Source organism: Eublepharis macularius, chromosome 2, assembly GCF_028583425.1.
Source record: "Eublepharis macularius isolate TG4126 chromosome 2, MPM_Emac_v1.0, whole genome shotgun sequence".
Classification (NCBI taxonomy): Eukaryota; Metazoa; Chordata; class Lepidosauria; order Squamata; family Eublepharidae; genus Eublepharis; species Eublepharis macularius.
Window position 1 is genome coordinate 167,746,972 of NC_072791.1, and position 17,206 is coordinate 167,764,177.

General features: G+C 39.0%; 1 protein-coding gene across 3 annotated transcripts in view; it reads right to left on the bottom strand.

The window, feature by feature from the left end:
* Positions 1-11,664: 11,664 nt before the first annotated feature.
* Positions 11,665-17,206, bottom strand: part of MUC13 (mucin 13, cell surface associated) — an 88,486-nt gene continuing 82,944 nt past the window's right edge. For all 3 annotated transcript variants that reach the window (XM_054971357.1, XM_054971355.1, XM_054971356.1), the window contains one exon: positions 11,665-17,185. In XM_054971357.1, the coding sequence (XP_054827332.1) occupies positions 17,147-17,185 (39 nt within the window). In that variant the 3' untranslated portion in view covers positions 11,665-17,146. The remainder of the gene's footprint in view (positions 17,186-17,206) is intronic.

The window sequence follows — 17,206 nt, forward strand, 5'->3', positions numbered from 1 at the left end:
AGCCTGTCCAATAGGCAGCCGGGGATGATTAACTCTCGAAGGCCCGACGACGGAGCTGCCCGCCTCGGCCACCCTTCGTGGGGGAAGGAGGTGCTCGCGTGGGGGGAGGGGTGCTGCTGTGTCGCTTTAATCGCGAACCGCCCTGTGATGTCGGGCCCCTAAAGAGAGGGATCTCGCAACTGGAGAAAAATGACCCGGGAAGCCGCTGGGCTCCCTAGCCTGAGGGAGAGTTCTAGAGAACCGAGAAGTTGCCAGACTGTTCGGTGCCATTTTCGCTAGTCTTAATGAAAGTTATTACGTGGCTTCTGTTTGTGAGTGAAAAGTGAATGCGTCTCCGAAAATGCAGCTTGGTACATCCTCTTCCTACTGTGTTTAATACGGCAGTCTTAAACAGCAACTTCTGTATACTGAGTGAGACCATTGCTCAGTTCTCCCTCCTGTGCCTAGCACTGGCTCTCCAGGATTTCAGGCAAAAGCCTTTTGCTATTCCCACTACTTGATCTTTTCAAGCGAAGATGCTAGGGACTGAACCCTGGACCACATGCATGTCAAGCAAATACTCTAGCACTGAGCCCTTCCCATGCTGATTTTGGTACCGTTTACTTACAAATAAATATGCATACTTGCCTTCCTATTTACCCATAGTTTGAGTGAGCTCTGTTGAACTTATCCACAAATCAATAGAAATCATCCATTGTGTTGTATAGCATTTTCTTGTAGGGTGATAGTTCTATGGATAGGCAATGTATAAAATGAGAGGAAGTATGTGTTTTGATAGAATTTCCTATACCTATCTTTCTTGTGCTTCAGTTTGAAAACTATAGACCCAATAAGAGAATTAATCTGCCAATATTTTTTCCCATATTGTTCAAGATCCTTCTGATTGGCCACCCAGTACAGTTCAATAGTTTATGGAACACCTTCTCTTAAAGAATATACCCATCACACACAGAAATCTGTGGGTGTTATTTCAAAGTATCCAGCTCCCTGGCGGACAGTAGTTCCAGGATATTCCTATCGGTCAGTGCCAATGTGTACACATTGGATGAATGACCCCAGCTGCACATGACCCACAGAACAAGTTGCTAAAGCTTATTGCTGGTGTTCCTGGCCTTGTCCTGACAGAGACTAGTTTGGGAATCACCAAAAGAAAAAGCATAAAGAAAAAAATGTGGTGGGGGGAACCACCCAAAGCAGATAAATTCAGAAAATAAATCCACATACTGAGCAAACTTTGCTTGCATACACTGAGAGGCAGGGCAGAGTTAGACCATTGTAGAGACAAGAGGCTATAACTTTTTCTATATACATGCAATCAGTTGAGACAGCCAACCTGCATGTCCTTCAGCAGACAGAAGGAAATACTTTGCTTGTGTTACTTGGCAATCAAGGAAAATAGGGGAATAGAGGAACAGAGACTAGGTTTTGCCTTCCCCAACTCAAAATGTTTCCCCCTCCTTCCATTAGACTCTAGCACTGTGTTTATCCGGGCCCACTGTGGTTGGAAACTGGATGTGAACAATCTACCAAAAAGTTCTGTCAAGACAAGCAATGATGGCTGCTAGGTCCGGTGTGGTACTCCAGTCATTGACACGGGTTAAAAACATAAATTGATAACTCAGATTCACAGAGGGGTTGATGAATCCACCGCTATCTCTGAAGCAACAGTGCCCAAAAGAGTATTTCAGTTTATAGAGAAAGGCGTGGCTTTCTTTCATACTTTTGTACCAATCTAGTATATTACATTTTTATCCTGCCTTTAGTCCAAGGAGTTCAGGACAGAATACACAGTTCCTTCTTCCTTCATTTTGTTCTCACAACAACCCTGCGAGAAAGTTTAGACTAAGCAAAGGTGGCTGGCCCAAGGTCACCCAGTGAACTCAATGGCTGAGTAGAGATATTAACCCAGATTTCCCAAAATGTAATTCGGCTTCGACACTTTAACTTCTACATCACACTGACTGCCTGTAATGGTTATTACGAAGAGTCTTTACAGATTATTTGGAATAGTCAAGTTTATGCCCTGCGTTTCTTTCCAGTAGGACCCAAGACAGCTTATAACACTGTTCTCCCTTCCTTCCATTTATAATATTTATATACCACCCTTCAGGACAACTTAACACCCACTCAAAGTGGTTTACAAAGTATGTTGTTATTATCCCCATAACAATCACCCCGTGAGATAGGTGGGGTTGAGAGAGCTCTGGAAGAGCTGTGACTGACCCAAGGTCACCCAGCTGGCTTCAAGTGGAGGAGTGGGGAATCGAGCCTGGTTCTCCAGATTAGAGTCTCACTGCTCTTAACCACTACACTAAATTGGCTCTCAAGACTGCGGGGCATTATGGTAACTCATTAAGAAGCCAAACAACATAATGCAAGTTGTAGTTTATCAAAAAGCCAATGTATGGAGTTTTATCAAAGTTTTGAATGTTACAAGTTGTAATTGTAGATTCTTTATTGTTACTTGCTATTTGTTATATGTTTTTATTGTTATATTTAAAAAATGGAAAATTAATAAAAAGAAAAAAAAAGACTGCGGGGTAGAGTAAACTGACAATATTTGCTGCCCCAAGCTTCTTTAGCAGAGTGGGGATTAAACTGGATCTCCTAGATTCTAGACAGGCTCTTTAGCCACCAAACCAGCTGAGAGCTGTCTCCTCCTTGGCAGAATGGGGTATGTGGGAGCACATTCTATTGCTGTTTTTTGCAAGTTTACTAACCCTTTAGCATTTCATCCTTCTTTTGTTAGCATTTGAGCCTGCTTTCTTCTGTCTTCCAGGAAGCCTTAAACAATGCCAACACGGCTTCAAGCCTTTTTTCGGCAGCCGAAAGGGCTAGAAGGTTGTCAGCTTCAATATGAAGTCTAAGTTTCTGATAAACCATATTCCTCACTGAGGTACTGTGTCATGCAAGTTTCAAACTTCACTTCTGTTACACATTTAGCAACTAGTTTTACGAGTCGCTGATTTCTCCTGCAGAATATCAAGATGCAACTAAAACTGATTCTTCATGTTGACATATTTAAAATTTTACAGGCTTATGGCTTTAAGCCAGACGCTTGACTTTGCAGGGATTTCTCTTTAACCACAGTTTCATCATTCTGCTTGTCAAGAAAACCAAACAGGAATGCCCCCAGTGCTTGTTTTGCCAGCTCAGTTCACTTCTCTCACTTTCATCATATATATTGCTCTCCCTCTGCATGAACCAGACGTTGTGGCTATAGAAGGAACACATGAAAAGGGAAAATGGCAATTTAGCAATGCGGATTCCAAAAGTCATACCAAAGAAATACATTGGGAGGACAAAGAGGATTTCAATACGTTTTAATTAGGCAGTGGGGCAAAATAATTGAAAATTAGATGATGGCACACTTTAAGACGTCTTCATTTTTAAAGGTAGATTCCTTGCAACAAGATCCTGTTCAATTTAACTCAACAGGAACTTAGTCCTGTTGGGTAGTTTGGGTAGTTATTTAAGATGGGCCTGCCTATACATCTTACATACATAGCACCGTTTTTTAAAAATATGCATGATACTCTCCAGTCTGCATGCAGACATACACAGGGGATCTTTTTCTCTCTTTCCCAAATATGACATGTTGCTTTCTTAGAGGTTTTTTTTCAGTTTGATTGTTCTACATGTTACTATGAAGTGGTAGTTTCCTAAACTGTACTATTACTAACCAACTTTATTGTAGCATAGGCTTTTGAGAGCCACAGCTCTCTTCGTCAGATGCATGCAAAAGCCTATGCTACAATAAAGTTGGTTAGTCTTAAAGGTGCTACTGGACTCTTTGCTATTTTGCTACTGCAGACTAACATGGCTAACTCCTCTCGATCTGTACTATTACTGTAGGCGGTGGGTCTTATATATGGAGTATGATCCATCATAGATGGGGTTACAGTCCCCCTGAAGAAGCAGATACACAGCGTGGGGGCACACCACTTTCAGCAGATAAACTGGCAGCTGAAGTTGCCAGGACAGCCTTTGATCAGCTTAGATTGGTACAAGAGCTTTGGCTATTCCCAGAGAAGATGGATCTGGCCACAGTTATGTATGCTGGATCACTCTAACACACTCTACTATAAAAGTAGAAAGAAGTCGTCAGCCATACTGGTCCAAAAGAAAAATCCAAATACCCAAAACATAATCTACATAATACCATCCAAATGTGTGACTGCCTTTAAGATGGTTCAGAAACTTCACTAAGTAAAACACATGACAGCAAGAATACTGAGTTCCAGTCTTTTCCTTCACTCAGCTTTCAAGTGTTTTACTTCAGTTTTTTTTTCTTGAGTGGAACGGAAAATGACCATTGCCATCAGTAAATCAAAAGTGTGGTACCGACTGAACTCAAGTATCTAAAGCAGAATTATTACATAGCCCCATCTTGTGGAAGCTTTAATTTTTACATATTATGAATGCTTATGAATGATTTAATGTAATGTCCTCTCTAATCCATTTCCAGTTTTTAGGTGGCCTGAGCTGAGACCCCTGTCTTTCCTAATTGCCAAAGGTGATGGAAGCTGACCAGTGTGTACATTGTTGCTACTCTGGAAGATTCACCAGGAAGCTGAGAGCAGCTGCTAGAGGAGTAATATGAGAACTTCCCACATTCCTAAACATGACAGCACTTAAAATGAGCCATTTGTTTTACCTCTAGTCTAGTATAACAATTAAATCTTGAAAATCAGAAAACCGTTTGAGTACATGCATGAAAAAGGTACTCTTCTCTGGTACTTTTCAGGTACTCTTCAGGTACTTTCCAAAGTGTGCTACATTCAGTTTGGATAATGATGATGATAAACTCAGGAGGACATGAAACACACCCATACAAATGTATTGCTGATGCCGCTATTAAGGGCCTTGGTGCACATGTTCAAAATAGTACCAGGAATATCACCAGTAGCATTTTGAAATAGGTGAAAAACATTTTTTGGAGCTTAAATAAAGATGATCACTGTTGTTTCTACAACTGCCAGGATAACCATAGCCTCAAGATGGAATAAGTTGTCTCTCCCTTGTGATAAGCAATAGCAATGTAATGCCTGGAGTCTGGAATATTGTTTCAATGGAAGAACTTTCCTTATAATTCTGAGTTTCTCAGGGGAGACAAATAATTGTCTTTTTTACATTAAAAAAAAGGAAAGATCTGGTTACCATTTCTACATTTTGGCAGTCTTCTACCTCACATGCTACCAGCTCAGTATTAATATACTGGGCCCATCAAATCAAACCCACTCATATTTATCTACTGCAAATGGTTTTACTTCAATTTTTCTCATATGTTCTTCGCAATAAAGGAAAAGTTTGCTGGAAATAATTTTGTTACTGGGAAAAATGTATAATTTGGACATTAGCTAGCTGATATCAAAAATTCAACTTTCCCCCTGTTATTTAAGGTGATCTTGTAGGGACATGTGGGACAACATAGTCCTTTCATTGCTACATTATAAATTAACAAAAAATCCCCAATAGCGGCAAGAATTTTATATGCTCAGAAGTGGAAGATGCACTATTGAAAACTGGATACAAAAATTGCTGTACATGGCAGAAATGGATAAAATGACAAGAAAGTTGAGAGAACAGGATCCAGAAGAATTTCTTAATGACTGGGGTAAACTAAAACAGTATTTGGAAAAGAAGTGGGACGTAAAGGGACAATTATGGTTGTTAGATAACTATTAATTTTGCAGAAAGGAGGAGATACTGATCTTTACAAGAGAAGAGAAGAGATAAGTTAGAAACACACTGTAACTGATAGTTTGATGTTAGGTTTTGTTTAATCTAATATATATTATCTATTTTACTAGTGTGTTAAGACAGTTAAGAATAGAAAAGGGGATATAAGTAGTAGATTCAGACAGCGGGTTGGAAAACTGTTGGAAGTCTTAGATTAAGGGGGGAGGGAAAAGGGTGGGAGAATATGGAAGTGAGGGTTTTAATTGAAAATTTGTAATATTAATTTTTACTCACCCAATAAATTTTTTTTTAAAAAAAATAAATTAACAAAAAATCCCATCAGGAAATCAAAAGTGTGGTACCTACTGAACTCAAGTATCTAAAGCAGAGTTATTACATAGCCTCATCTTGTGGAAGCTTTAATTTTTACATATTTTAAAAACCATTTATGATATCTCTTGGAATAACACTATAATGCAATGCAGGTTCAAAGATCATAACAACTGAAATCTTTGAAATTATTTCCTAGGCAAAAGCATGAATGTATTTTATTTACTTACATACGAGTATCAGTAACAAACAGGAAGTCAAGTTGCAAATACATTGTTAGTAGTCAAACTTGCCCTTAGACTAAGAGGGTAGCTTATGAATCTAGAATATCAGAAACCCCTCTCTTCATGTATTTTATATACAGACAAACTGCCTGGCTATGCAAGAAATGGATACCAGCTCCCAGCCGGGAGATGGAAAAATACTGGAATGTGACCTGTGAGGTAAGACTAGCTTTCAGCCCCATACCCCTGAAGATGTGCAGAACTGTGTAACAAAGGGGTCTCCAGAAGCTGTTGAGTTAATCTCGTCACCCACCCTGCTGATCTTCCCTTCTCCCAGCCTGAGCCATTCAGGAACTGATCAATCTCACCCATCCAGCCATTGTGGGTCATCAGTCATCTTTTTACACGGTTATTTCTTCTCAGGAAGGTTTAATCAAGCTTTCCCAACTTTATTGTCTCACCTCCGGAGACAGCCATCAAGCTATTGTCTTTGGGAGCATGATGTCAGTTTCGCCCCAGGATATGCTTTGCTGTATAATTAGGCTGTCCTGCCATGTGCTCTGTGTGTCCTGGGACCTCCCCACATGCACCCTCAGACACAAGTCTGAGTCCCCTCCTTCTCCCTGCCATGAAGAGCTGGTTGCTCAAGGCTGCTGCTGTACGGGATGTCCTCCTCCTCCTCCTCCTCTCCTAGACTGGTAAATATATAACCCAGTCCCGAATTTCTGTCCCATTTCCCCCACTGTTTTCTAGTTAGCTCTCTGTTGATGTGCTGTGTGTATTTTGTGCAATTGATCCTTTTTATTTTATAAATGAATACTCTATTGCCTTTTAATAATCATCATCTTCATCATTCAATTTATCTACTGCCCTTCAGGATGACTTAACACCCACTCAGAGCGGTTTACAGTTATTATTATCCCCACAACAAAACACCCTGTGAGGTGGGTGGGGCTGAGACAGCTAGAAGCTGTGATTGACCCAAGGTCACCTAGCTGGCTTCAAGTGGAGGCGTGAGGAATCAAACCAGGTTCACCAGATTAGAGTCCTGACAGAAACTGTTGTTTGAAAGCAGGCAATGCTGTTGTGGTTGCCTAGGAACCCCTAAAATGGCCACTGAGATCTCAGAGATTATCCATTTCTTGAATGTACAGGCACTGCTGCTATTTTTTAGGTGATTTTATCCCCCCAATGTTGCTTTTTTATTTCAATTTTCCTGCAAACCTGGGGCTTTTCTCAGGTTTGTAGAAAGATGTGTTTTGTCTGTCCATAGTTTCAGCCTGGATTTAAATACCCACAGACAGAGCAGACAGAGCAATGTTGAAAATTAGTTATGTTGATTCTCACTTTTGAACTGTATGAAGTTTTCAGTGAAGTTTACATGAAGTTTTCATGTAATATATGGAGAAAAATGATTTTCAATTATTGCACTATTAAATGTTTCATAACATTTAATAAAATAACAGCTTCATAAAAGAAAAGTATCAGAAAGCCATGTCATATTTGTATTATAATTCAAATGGAAGGCAAATGGAGGCTGAAGATACTGGGAAGGAGCACCAAAGGATTTGCATGAAAGAACAAAGAACCGTGTTAGGCATACTAGAAAAAGGTTGAATAACACCGCTCTTTTCAGCTATAATACTAGCTCCATAAAGGATGTTAATATATGATCATTAAAAGTAGAAAATTATGGTTAATTTAAAATTTAGGGTTTTTAAAAAATATAGACTGAAAAACAAATACCTTTTGTATATGCAAAATAAGTCTTTTAATTGGTCCTGGGATAGGTATCTTTTAGTTTAATTCCCCGGTGAACAGGAAGTTATGTAGCTCAAACCTTGTTACGCTTAATGGGAGCTGCACAGGACCATGGGCACCTGTGGAGTACAGGGTCGAATCCACATTCACCCATTACCCGCATGTTTATCGGATATCTTCCGTTTGCCTCCAATCCGCGATTTTTTCCTCTTCGTTCACATCCCTGCTTCCAATCCGTCTTTCTCGCGTGTCCCTCCGGTCACACGGCCGCTCGAAAACCTCTTTTTTGGGTGGGACCTTTTTTTCCCCGCCCATTTTTTAAAAAATTTTTTGAGCGCACTTTTCCGTTATTTCGATCTTGCCTTATAAAGAAACATCATTGAAGATAATGATGCCTCTCTTTCCCCCACTGACAGCACTGATGGCTCTCTCCCATTTCTTTTTTGGAAATTTGGAAGCATGTGGGAAGCTTTCATGGGCATTTCCTATGCAGGACAGTTCAGTGCCTGAATTTTACTGAAGTTTCACTTCCTTGGAGTGTCATTATTTTGATATTTCATAATTTCGATATTACAGTAATATAAAATAAAAAAAATAAACAGTTAAAAAGGAAGTTTCGCGAGTCCGTTCTGAGGATGGATTCACCCCAAAATGATTTTTCAAACTACCAGATTTGATTCAGAAACAGCATAATCAATAAATCCAATGCTATGAAGTCAAAAACAGTCTTTGCAGACTATGGAGCACTTGCAAGTTGAATCAGCCAATAGGAACTCTCGGAACGGCCGGAGAGACAGGAAGGGGGGTGGTTTTTAAAAAAAACGCGTAAATTGCGCATTGGCCCGTTCACGGCCACCGTGAAACTCCCGTTGAAAACCTGTGACCACATATTTGGGAGAAATGCGAATGAAATGAGGTTTAATGAGGTAATGTGACCGGCACTCGGGATTGCGTGGGGAATGCGGGGAACATGCGACTTATAATGACCCAGATCTCTCTTAAGCTCTCTCTCATTTCAATAATTTTTGCAAAGGAAAACTTTCCAGTTGGTTGTGCTCAGAGTGTTCATGGACGTATGAACCACAAGTTTGTAGAATAATCGTAATTTGCTTTCCTCCAATTCTGAGTATTTCTACTATTTCATGTAATGAAAAATAAGTTAGTTATATATTCTAGTAGGTAAGACAATCTCTCTTTTCAGTTCTGCTCTTTTTTACCTCCTACTCTGGCTGGCCTCTTCCAGACTTTTAACTTACTTACATTTAATCCACTTTTGCAGATTGCTAGGCCCTGCCATGTATGGAATCAACTGAGCATATGGCTGTTAGCTATCATTATCATACTTGCCATGTTTATTTTAATTTTCTCCAGTTTGTCAGCAAGTAATGATGCAGCAACTGAAACTGCTGAGCAATCTCTTTTGTCATTTTTAATTTTACAAACCTGATCCATACATTCAAAATTCTTCCATGTAGAACCCTATTGCTGTTGCTGTACATGGGAAGTAACCTACAAGCCAGGCTCTCTATACCAATGCTCACTCACAGAATTTCTCTCTCAACAAGACGTAGAATCATGCAAGCAGCTATTGGGCATCCCATCCACTGTATTAGGGATCCCTAATGTTGTCGAGCCTGTGGGAACTCTTGGAATCTTGAGTACAAAATAGCTGCCACAGAGGGAGGGTTAGCTAAAGAGAAGTAACATGGGAAGTAACCTACGAGCCAGGCTCTCTATACCAATGCTCACTCACAGAATTTCTCTCTCAACAAGACGTAGAATCATGCAAGCAGCTATTGGGCATCCCATCCACTGTATTAGGGATCCCTAATGTTGTCGAGCCTGTGGGAACTCTTGGAATCTTGAGTACAAAATAGCTGCCACAGAGGGAGGGTTAGCTAAAGAGAACCCTCACGGGAAGGAACAACAATTACAAATTAATAAACAACTCTATTATAAGTGCCCAAAGGGCCATATGTATTTCTTATATAAATCAATCAGTGAGATGACCAAATACAATTTATACAATGATTCTTCCTTAAACTTGAAAAATACAAAGGTCCAAACAAAATGTGTCCTGTGTCTTCTTTAAATAAAGTAGCATTCATGCACAGCTATGTCCACACATGGTAAGGGAATCCACGGCTGCACACCCAATCTGGGGCCGGCTGAAAAGCTCAGATTTCGTATAGAATCTTCCTCAGGGGCGTGGCCAAACACTGCAAAACAAACATCTTACATACTATACCATAAGCAATTTTACATGACATCCAATTTATACAAATTCATCATAATATACAATTGTCAGCAGATATCAACAACAAACCTGTGTGGTAGACCCTTAAACACTGTAACAATTATTCACTCCCGGACCTGAGCAGCTGTATCTTCTTTTAGCAGGGCGGCTGTATCTTCTAAAGCACGCCATTGTAATAAGTAAGGAACGTTTATATTGAGCTACCCCCAATGGCTTGACTTTGTCTTAAAGGGACACTCAAACTACACATCAAAGGAAACAACTCAAAGTAATCAGTATTAAGCCCTAATGGTTATAAAGTTCTCAACAGGCTTCCTTCTGCAGTAAATTACTCTGTTTATTGCCCTGTGTAACACAAAGAACTACTACACGAGAGTCAGTCTCCAAGTGCTGCTAACTCTGAAATGCTGGATAAGAGGAACCTCTAAGACTGTCTAAGGATAGACCTACAGAGGCTTTTGGTTCAGTTTAAACATTATCCAAATGATTAAAGGGATGCTCACAACTTTATCCACCTATCAATGACCATTGGATTGACACTTATGAGTATATCATACTAAAAAAACTGCAGACTTGGAAAGAGAACCAATTTGTGTGTGGCATAACTTCTCCTGCCCGGAGCGCACAGCTCTGCATACTTTATAAAATGACGGGCATGGCAGTCTTAGAGGTTCCTCTTATCCAGCATTTCAGAGTTAGCAGCACTTGGAGACTGACTCTCGTGTAGTAGTTCTTTGTGTTACACAGGGCAATAAACAGAGTAATTTACTGCAGAAGGAAGCCTGTTGAGAACTTTATAATCCACTTTGAGGGTCTCCTGAAGAATTCTATTCACATTTTTAAAATATATTTTCATTGCGCGAGTAGAACTCTTCAGGAAAGCACATGTTGGGGGTATAATTGTTCAATACTGTAATATTTTGAAGTGAATTATTTACTAAAATATATAATTTATGGATAATTGTTTTAAGAGACTATTTGTTTCACTTCAATAAGGAAGCAGTTAATTATCTTATTAATAGGGGTTTATAAGGGAATCAATTGTAATTTATATGGGGGTGTGCCTCAGTAAAAAAAATTGATGGGCCCCTAGTTCCTGCAGGGCCCCTAGGCTTCAGCCTAGTCAGCCTTATGGATAATACGACCCTGCATCTTCCTGAAGTGGTGACAACTACATGAGGAACTTTGAATGCATAGACAGAGGCTCAGTCTCAACTAAAAACATAAACAGAAGTTTCTTTCAGATTGCCTTATAAATTGTGCCTCTTGATTTCTCTTAAAATTTAGCATGACCTCATTTTTATATGCACAGTGTTGTCCAAAAGAAAGCACATGTATTCTAGAAACACCTAAAATAGTCAAAACACCTGAACAATTTAAGAAGTTATAAATAAGAGATGGCTCAGGATATGGCTGGTGTAGTATTTTATTTACACTGCAGTAGATAGCTTATTTGTACATCATTTTTAATGGTCATATGTGAATTATTTCAATAACGCTTTTGTCCTTTTCTTCCCCCAAGAATTTCAGGGCATCCTTCTCAAATTTTATCTTCACAAAAGTCCTGTGAAATAGGTGGGGCTCACAGATGTTGATGTCTGGCTTAAGGTCATCCAGTCAGTTTTATGGCTGAACAAGGATCTGAACCTAGTCTCAATCCAACATTCTAACCACTATACCACATGGACTCTTTTATTATGATGTACATATGTTAGGACTTGGGTACTGGCAGTTGTCTCCCAATGCTGGCATATGTGGCAAAGCAGTCTTTATTCATGATGGTATGCTTGGGTATAGACTTATTGAGCAAGACACCATGCATGAATGACCGTTTTTTAAGTAAGAAAGCCATTTATACAAGGAAATTGAGGTATCTAAAAACATTATAATGGTCAGTTTTATGGAATAAGAAACAGGGTTGCACTTACCTATAACTGTTGTTTGTTGAGTTTCTTCTGTGCAGGCACACATTGGGACTGCGCATGCGCAGGCCTACCACAGAGAAATTTCTCTAGCTTTTAAAATCCATAAAGGGGCGCTCCATCTTTGCGGTGTGTGTGCAGGCATTTCCTGCCAAAACACAGATAGAGTGGCAGAGCACCCCTATTTCCCTCAGTTCTCCTGAGCCGCCACAGGCTTAGATTTGCTATTTTGCCTCTTTAACAGGCAGTTCAGAGGTGGCATGTTCTGTATGGTCAGATCCGGTGAGTGATGTTTCTTGTGTTCGGGTGAGCGACCAGGAAGGGCATTGCTTGTCACTGAACAGGAACCCGACGGGAAACAGTTGGAATTGATGGCCGACATTTCTTCAGATTAGAAGATCTAGCCCCCAGAACTGATGGCTGAAGTTTGGATTGGGCTGGTGGCTCCATCGCGCCAGATAACTTTACTGCCAGGTAAATGAGCCTGAGGGAACTTTCTCCCATAACACCATTATGGGCCAAGAAGCTCTGTCACTTCTGGCATTTTGGCCTGAACCTCTGAAAGCCAATATGTTATAGGTTCCCTTAGACACAGCAGGTGATATTGCGCTCATCAGTGTAAACCATTTTATTTCACCTTGTGAACTTGTTTCTTTCATTTATTTATTTTTAGGTGATTCTTGAAATATGACGAAATCAACAGAGATACACAAGTGAAGAAAATCGAGGTAAGCAAGATGAGTTAGGAAGAACCTTCTCAATGGTGGTGGTGAAAGAACTAAAGAAAATAGGGAAGCTCCTTCTCTCTACCCGTATTTCGGTGGGAAACTCCTGCATGTGTGCAGTAAAGGCAGAACACTCCCTTATGAATTTTAAAAGTTAGAGAAATCTCTCCGCAAGAGGCCTGCGCCTGTGCAGTCCCAATGTGTCCCAATGTGGGACTGCACAGAAGAATGATGACTAACTCTATATTCCATAAAATACAGGTAGGCATAAATGAAAATAAAGATCTCTAAACTTTAACATGATAGTTAGATTAAAATACTTTACACATACCTAAGCTAGTTAAATATTCATAGATATATATATATACCTGGCTGTGCTATGTATAATTAAAATGGATTTTACTGGTGGGAAATAGGTTAAGAAGTCCATAAACAAATAATAAAGGGAAGTTGGTAATATGAGAGACAGGGAAGAAAGAAGCAGGGCAATATAAATACTTATAGGGGGCAATAAAAATCTTAAGAGAAACAAACATTTCTCATAGCTATAACAAAAAGTAATCACAAATAACTAAAGCCACTTTTTTCTGGCAGAGAATAGCTGTAAAACTGGAATATCTAGCTAAAAATGGGAGAGTTAGCAAATCTGTTTTTGTTCTATGTAAATTTAGCTTTGGATTTGCTAGTTATCTGCTGGACCCAGACTACATATCTGAGTCCTCAAGCATGAAAAACATCACCACATCTGTATTCAGAGCCATCTGGATTGGTACTTGGAACTAAATCTGGATTCTATACATCCCAACCATATGCATGTTGATTTAAAATAAGACCTACTGAATTCATTGAGGTTACTCCCAAGTCTTAGCATTTCCCTCAAAATCCTGATTCTGTGACAATTAAGGTACAATTTTGTAATAGTCACTTCATAATAGAGTAGAGCTTTCAGCAATACAGGACCAGCAGCCATTTGTAACTGCAGAGTTTTAAAAAATGATTCTAAAAGCCATGCCTGACATCTGTGCTTGTCAAACTTTTAAACCCAGGCCACATTGTCTCTTTTTTAAATTAAAGTTTATATAAAAGAAAAAAGAGTAACAACTAACAAAAACAAACTAAAATATAGAAAAAGGACAAAAACCCTATTTAAACTAAAAGAAAGCTTCCCATTTTCTCTGTGACAAATATAGATATCATTACAAAATTTTCTCTTACTCTATGTTTACAAAGAAAACCCTTTATTCTATTGTCCAAATTCATTATTCATCATGCCCACAAATCATCAAATCATTATTATCTGTTTCATGCAAAAAGTCTATAAAGGATTTCCTCCCAGAAATAAATGAACTTATTGTCTTTTCTCTAATTAGTGAAGTAAGATTACCCATTGCTGCAAGTACCAGCACCTTCACCAACCATTTATTGTAGGCAGTATTGGATTCTTCCACTTTTGCACATATAATAATCTCACTACTGTTGTCATATATAAAAACAAAGTTCCATGACTTCTTTCCAGCTGGGTGTCCATTAATCCCAAAAGAAAAGACTCTGATTTTTTTTCTATATTAAAATCTTCTGAATTAATAATTGTATTTGTATCCAATTTTTCTTTCTTTCTTTCATGTCCACCACATATGGTAGAATGTTCCTTTATGTTATTCACATTTCCAACACAAACTTGAAGTACCTTTATACATTTTGGCCAATTTCTCCAGAGACATATACCAACGGTACATCGTCTTGTCAAAATTCTCATTAAGACTCAAACTTAATGTGAATTTTTCAATCCTTTTAATCACATATTTTCCCACTGCTCCGTTTGTATATTATATCCAAAATTTTTAGCCCATTTAATCATATTCTTTCACTTGCTCTTCCTCTGTCTCCCATTTCAATAGAAGTTTATACATTATGACAATCATTTGTACATAGTTCTGTCTCAAATTCAGTTTTGGATTGCTCAAAGTCATAATGCCTTTTATCTAATTTAAACCTTTCTAAGATTTGCAAACAAGAAAACCACTGACAAGCATATCCTTCTATTGTTAAATCTTCTCTTTATTTTATATTCATCTTGCGAAAATTCTAACGTATCACGGTATGTTAACCATATCATGGTATGTTAACCAAACCCAAGCCACATTCTCAACTTATTCTCCCTTCTGCTTTTTTCAGTCTTTCACCAGCCATCTATACTGCAAACGAGTATTTCCTTGCTTGCAGACAAATGAATGCTTCTGCATGCAAGGGTATGAGGACTGGGGCATTGATTCACAAATGTCACTAGAAAAATATAACAGGACATTTTCAACCCATTCTTAATCCACACAGAGTAAAACATCCTTAGAACAATATTCAAACTGAATTTGAGACAAAACTATGTACAAATGATTGTCATATTATTGCCAAAATGTATAAACTTTTATTGAAATGTTATTGAGTGTTACCAACTTTCCAAAAGGTGATGGGCATTGAGGAAACAATCTTCCTCACAAATCCAGTATGGAGGATCCCCTCTCAGAAAGCATTCAGCTTTCCAAGTTTGTAACTTGTGGGAGGAGGAAGCATCACCTTGCCTCATCCTCTCACCCTCTCCATTCAGGTGCCCATGCTTTTTAGGGGGGCTATCATACAGTTTGAGAACCTAATTCTTACTCCAAAATACTGTCAGTGTGAATGCTTCATATTCTTTAAATAGGTACCTTGAGTGTCTTAAAAATGCCATCAGTAAAGTGGAGACCTGCTTGAATATTGTGTTAAGGTGCTCTTTGGCATCATATGTGAAAGAGACCCATTACAATGTGAAAGATGCCTCAAAATCTGGAAATCTTTTTTCTAAATACTGCATAAAGGAACCTCAATGCTCTGGTTCTCATGACTTGCAATTTGACTCCAAACAAACTAATCGTTCTTCCCTTATTTATGTTCTCTTCATTATTTTCATAACTTTGGTTCAGTGAGTGAATGCCCAGTTACTCACTAACTGAGTGGGTTGGATCTGGCCTTGGTCCCCTACTTTAAGCTGAATGGCCCATGAGACCCAAAATTTTGAAAGAAATGGATAGTGGTTGGGTGCTTGGTTGATACTTGCAAGAGAATAAGATGATAATGCAGGAGCAGAGACCTGAGGTAGTAAAAAAAAAAGGACTGCACTACTTCATAGAAGGAGGTGAAAGCTCACATTCTGGAATGTTCCCCTGTGTTAAAATAACCTCTGCAAATAGAAAACCAACACAGCAGACAAAAAGATGATTTGTAGAGTTTTTCTCCATTCTGTGCTAATTTTATAGTTACATGGACATCCTATGTGACGGGGGTTTCAAAACTGGAATGTTCTACCTACAGTCCCTGGAACCACCTAGTTACCACCTCATCTTGCATTAGTTAAAGGGAGGAAAAGAGAGAGAAATGGGCCTACTCAAGCTCCTCAGAAGAAAATTTCCAAATTATTTCCCCCCTTTCCTTGATTCCTCTGAGGCCTCCAGATGTGGGTCCCTCTAATAAGAAACTTTGGGGCAGAGAACCAGGGGGCTCCATAGGCAAAACTTTACATATTGAGAAGGGGAACTCCCCAGATAAGCAGGAAAGTATTTCTTCATTAAAAAAAAAAACCTGCAACTCCCACCCTGCAAAAATTCCTGATGAAATTGAACATTGCAGTTGCCTTAAAAATACAGAGAACGTGAGGGTCAGATGAAGGGGTGGGAAGGAAAACACGGAGAGATGGAGAAATTGGCTAAGAGCTTATCGTATAATAGAATGAGAGATTTAGGTTTAAAAGGGAAAATTTATGAATTGTTTTTAATCCATTCGTCCCCACACAGCTCCTAGCAGAATTCAACTCTATTGCCAATCCTTGCCTTAAGATACAATCAAGAATAATAATAGCAGATGAAGGAAACATTGTTAGACAATATAGCAGTTAAAGTGATAATGCCCCATCTGCTTTCTGTGCTGTCTTATCATCTGAGGTGGTGCATACAGTGAAAGCCATCTGAAAACGATGGTGGATAATAATATGCATTTCTCTGCTTTCTTCCACTGGTTAAATAAGAACAACATATAGTTTCATCCAAGTAGCATGTACTTTTTTAGAGTTAGTTACCAGATTTCAACAATATATTCAGTCCTGTTTTTTCAGTACAATATTTTCAGCCAAGCAACAATATCTTCAAATGGTTGGAGGACAGTTCTTCATCGCCAGTATTCATATTCATAGTAGGTCAATCTTCCTTAAGAATGGACTCAGAATTTGCTTCTGGTTGTCATTTCAAAGGAGGAAGGCTTTACATATTGACAGTAGAA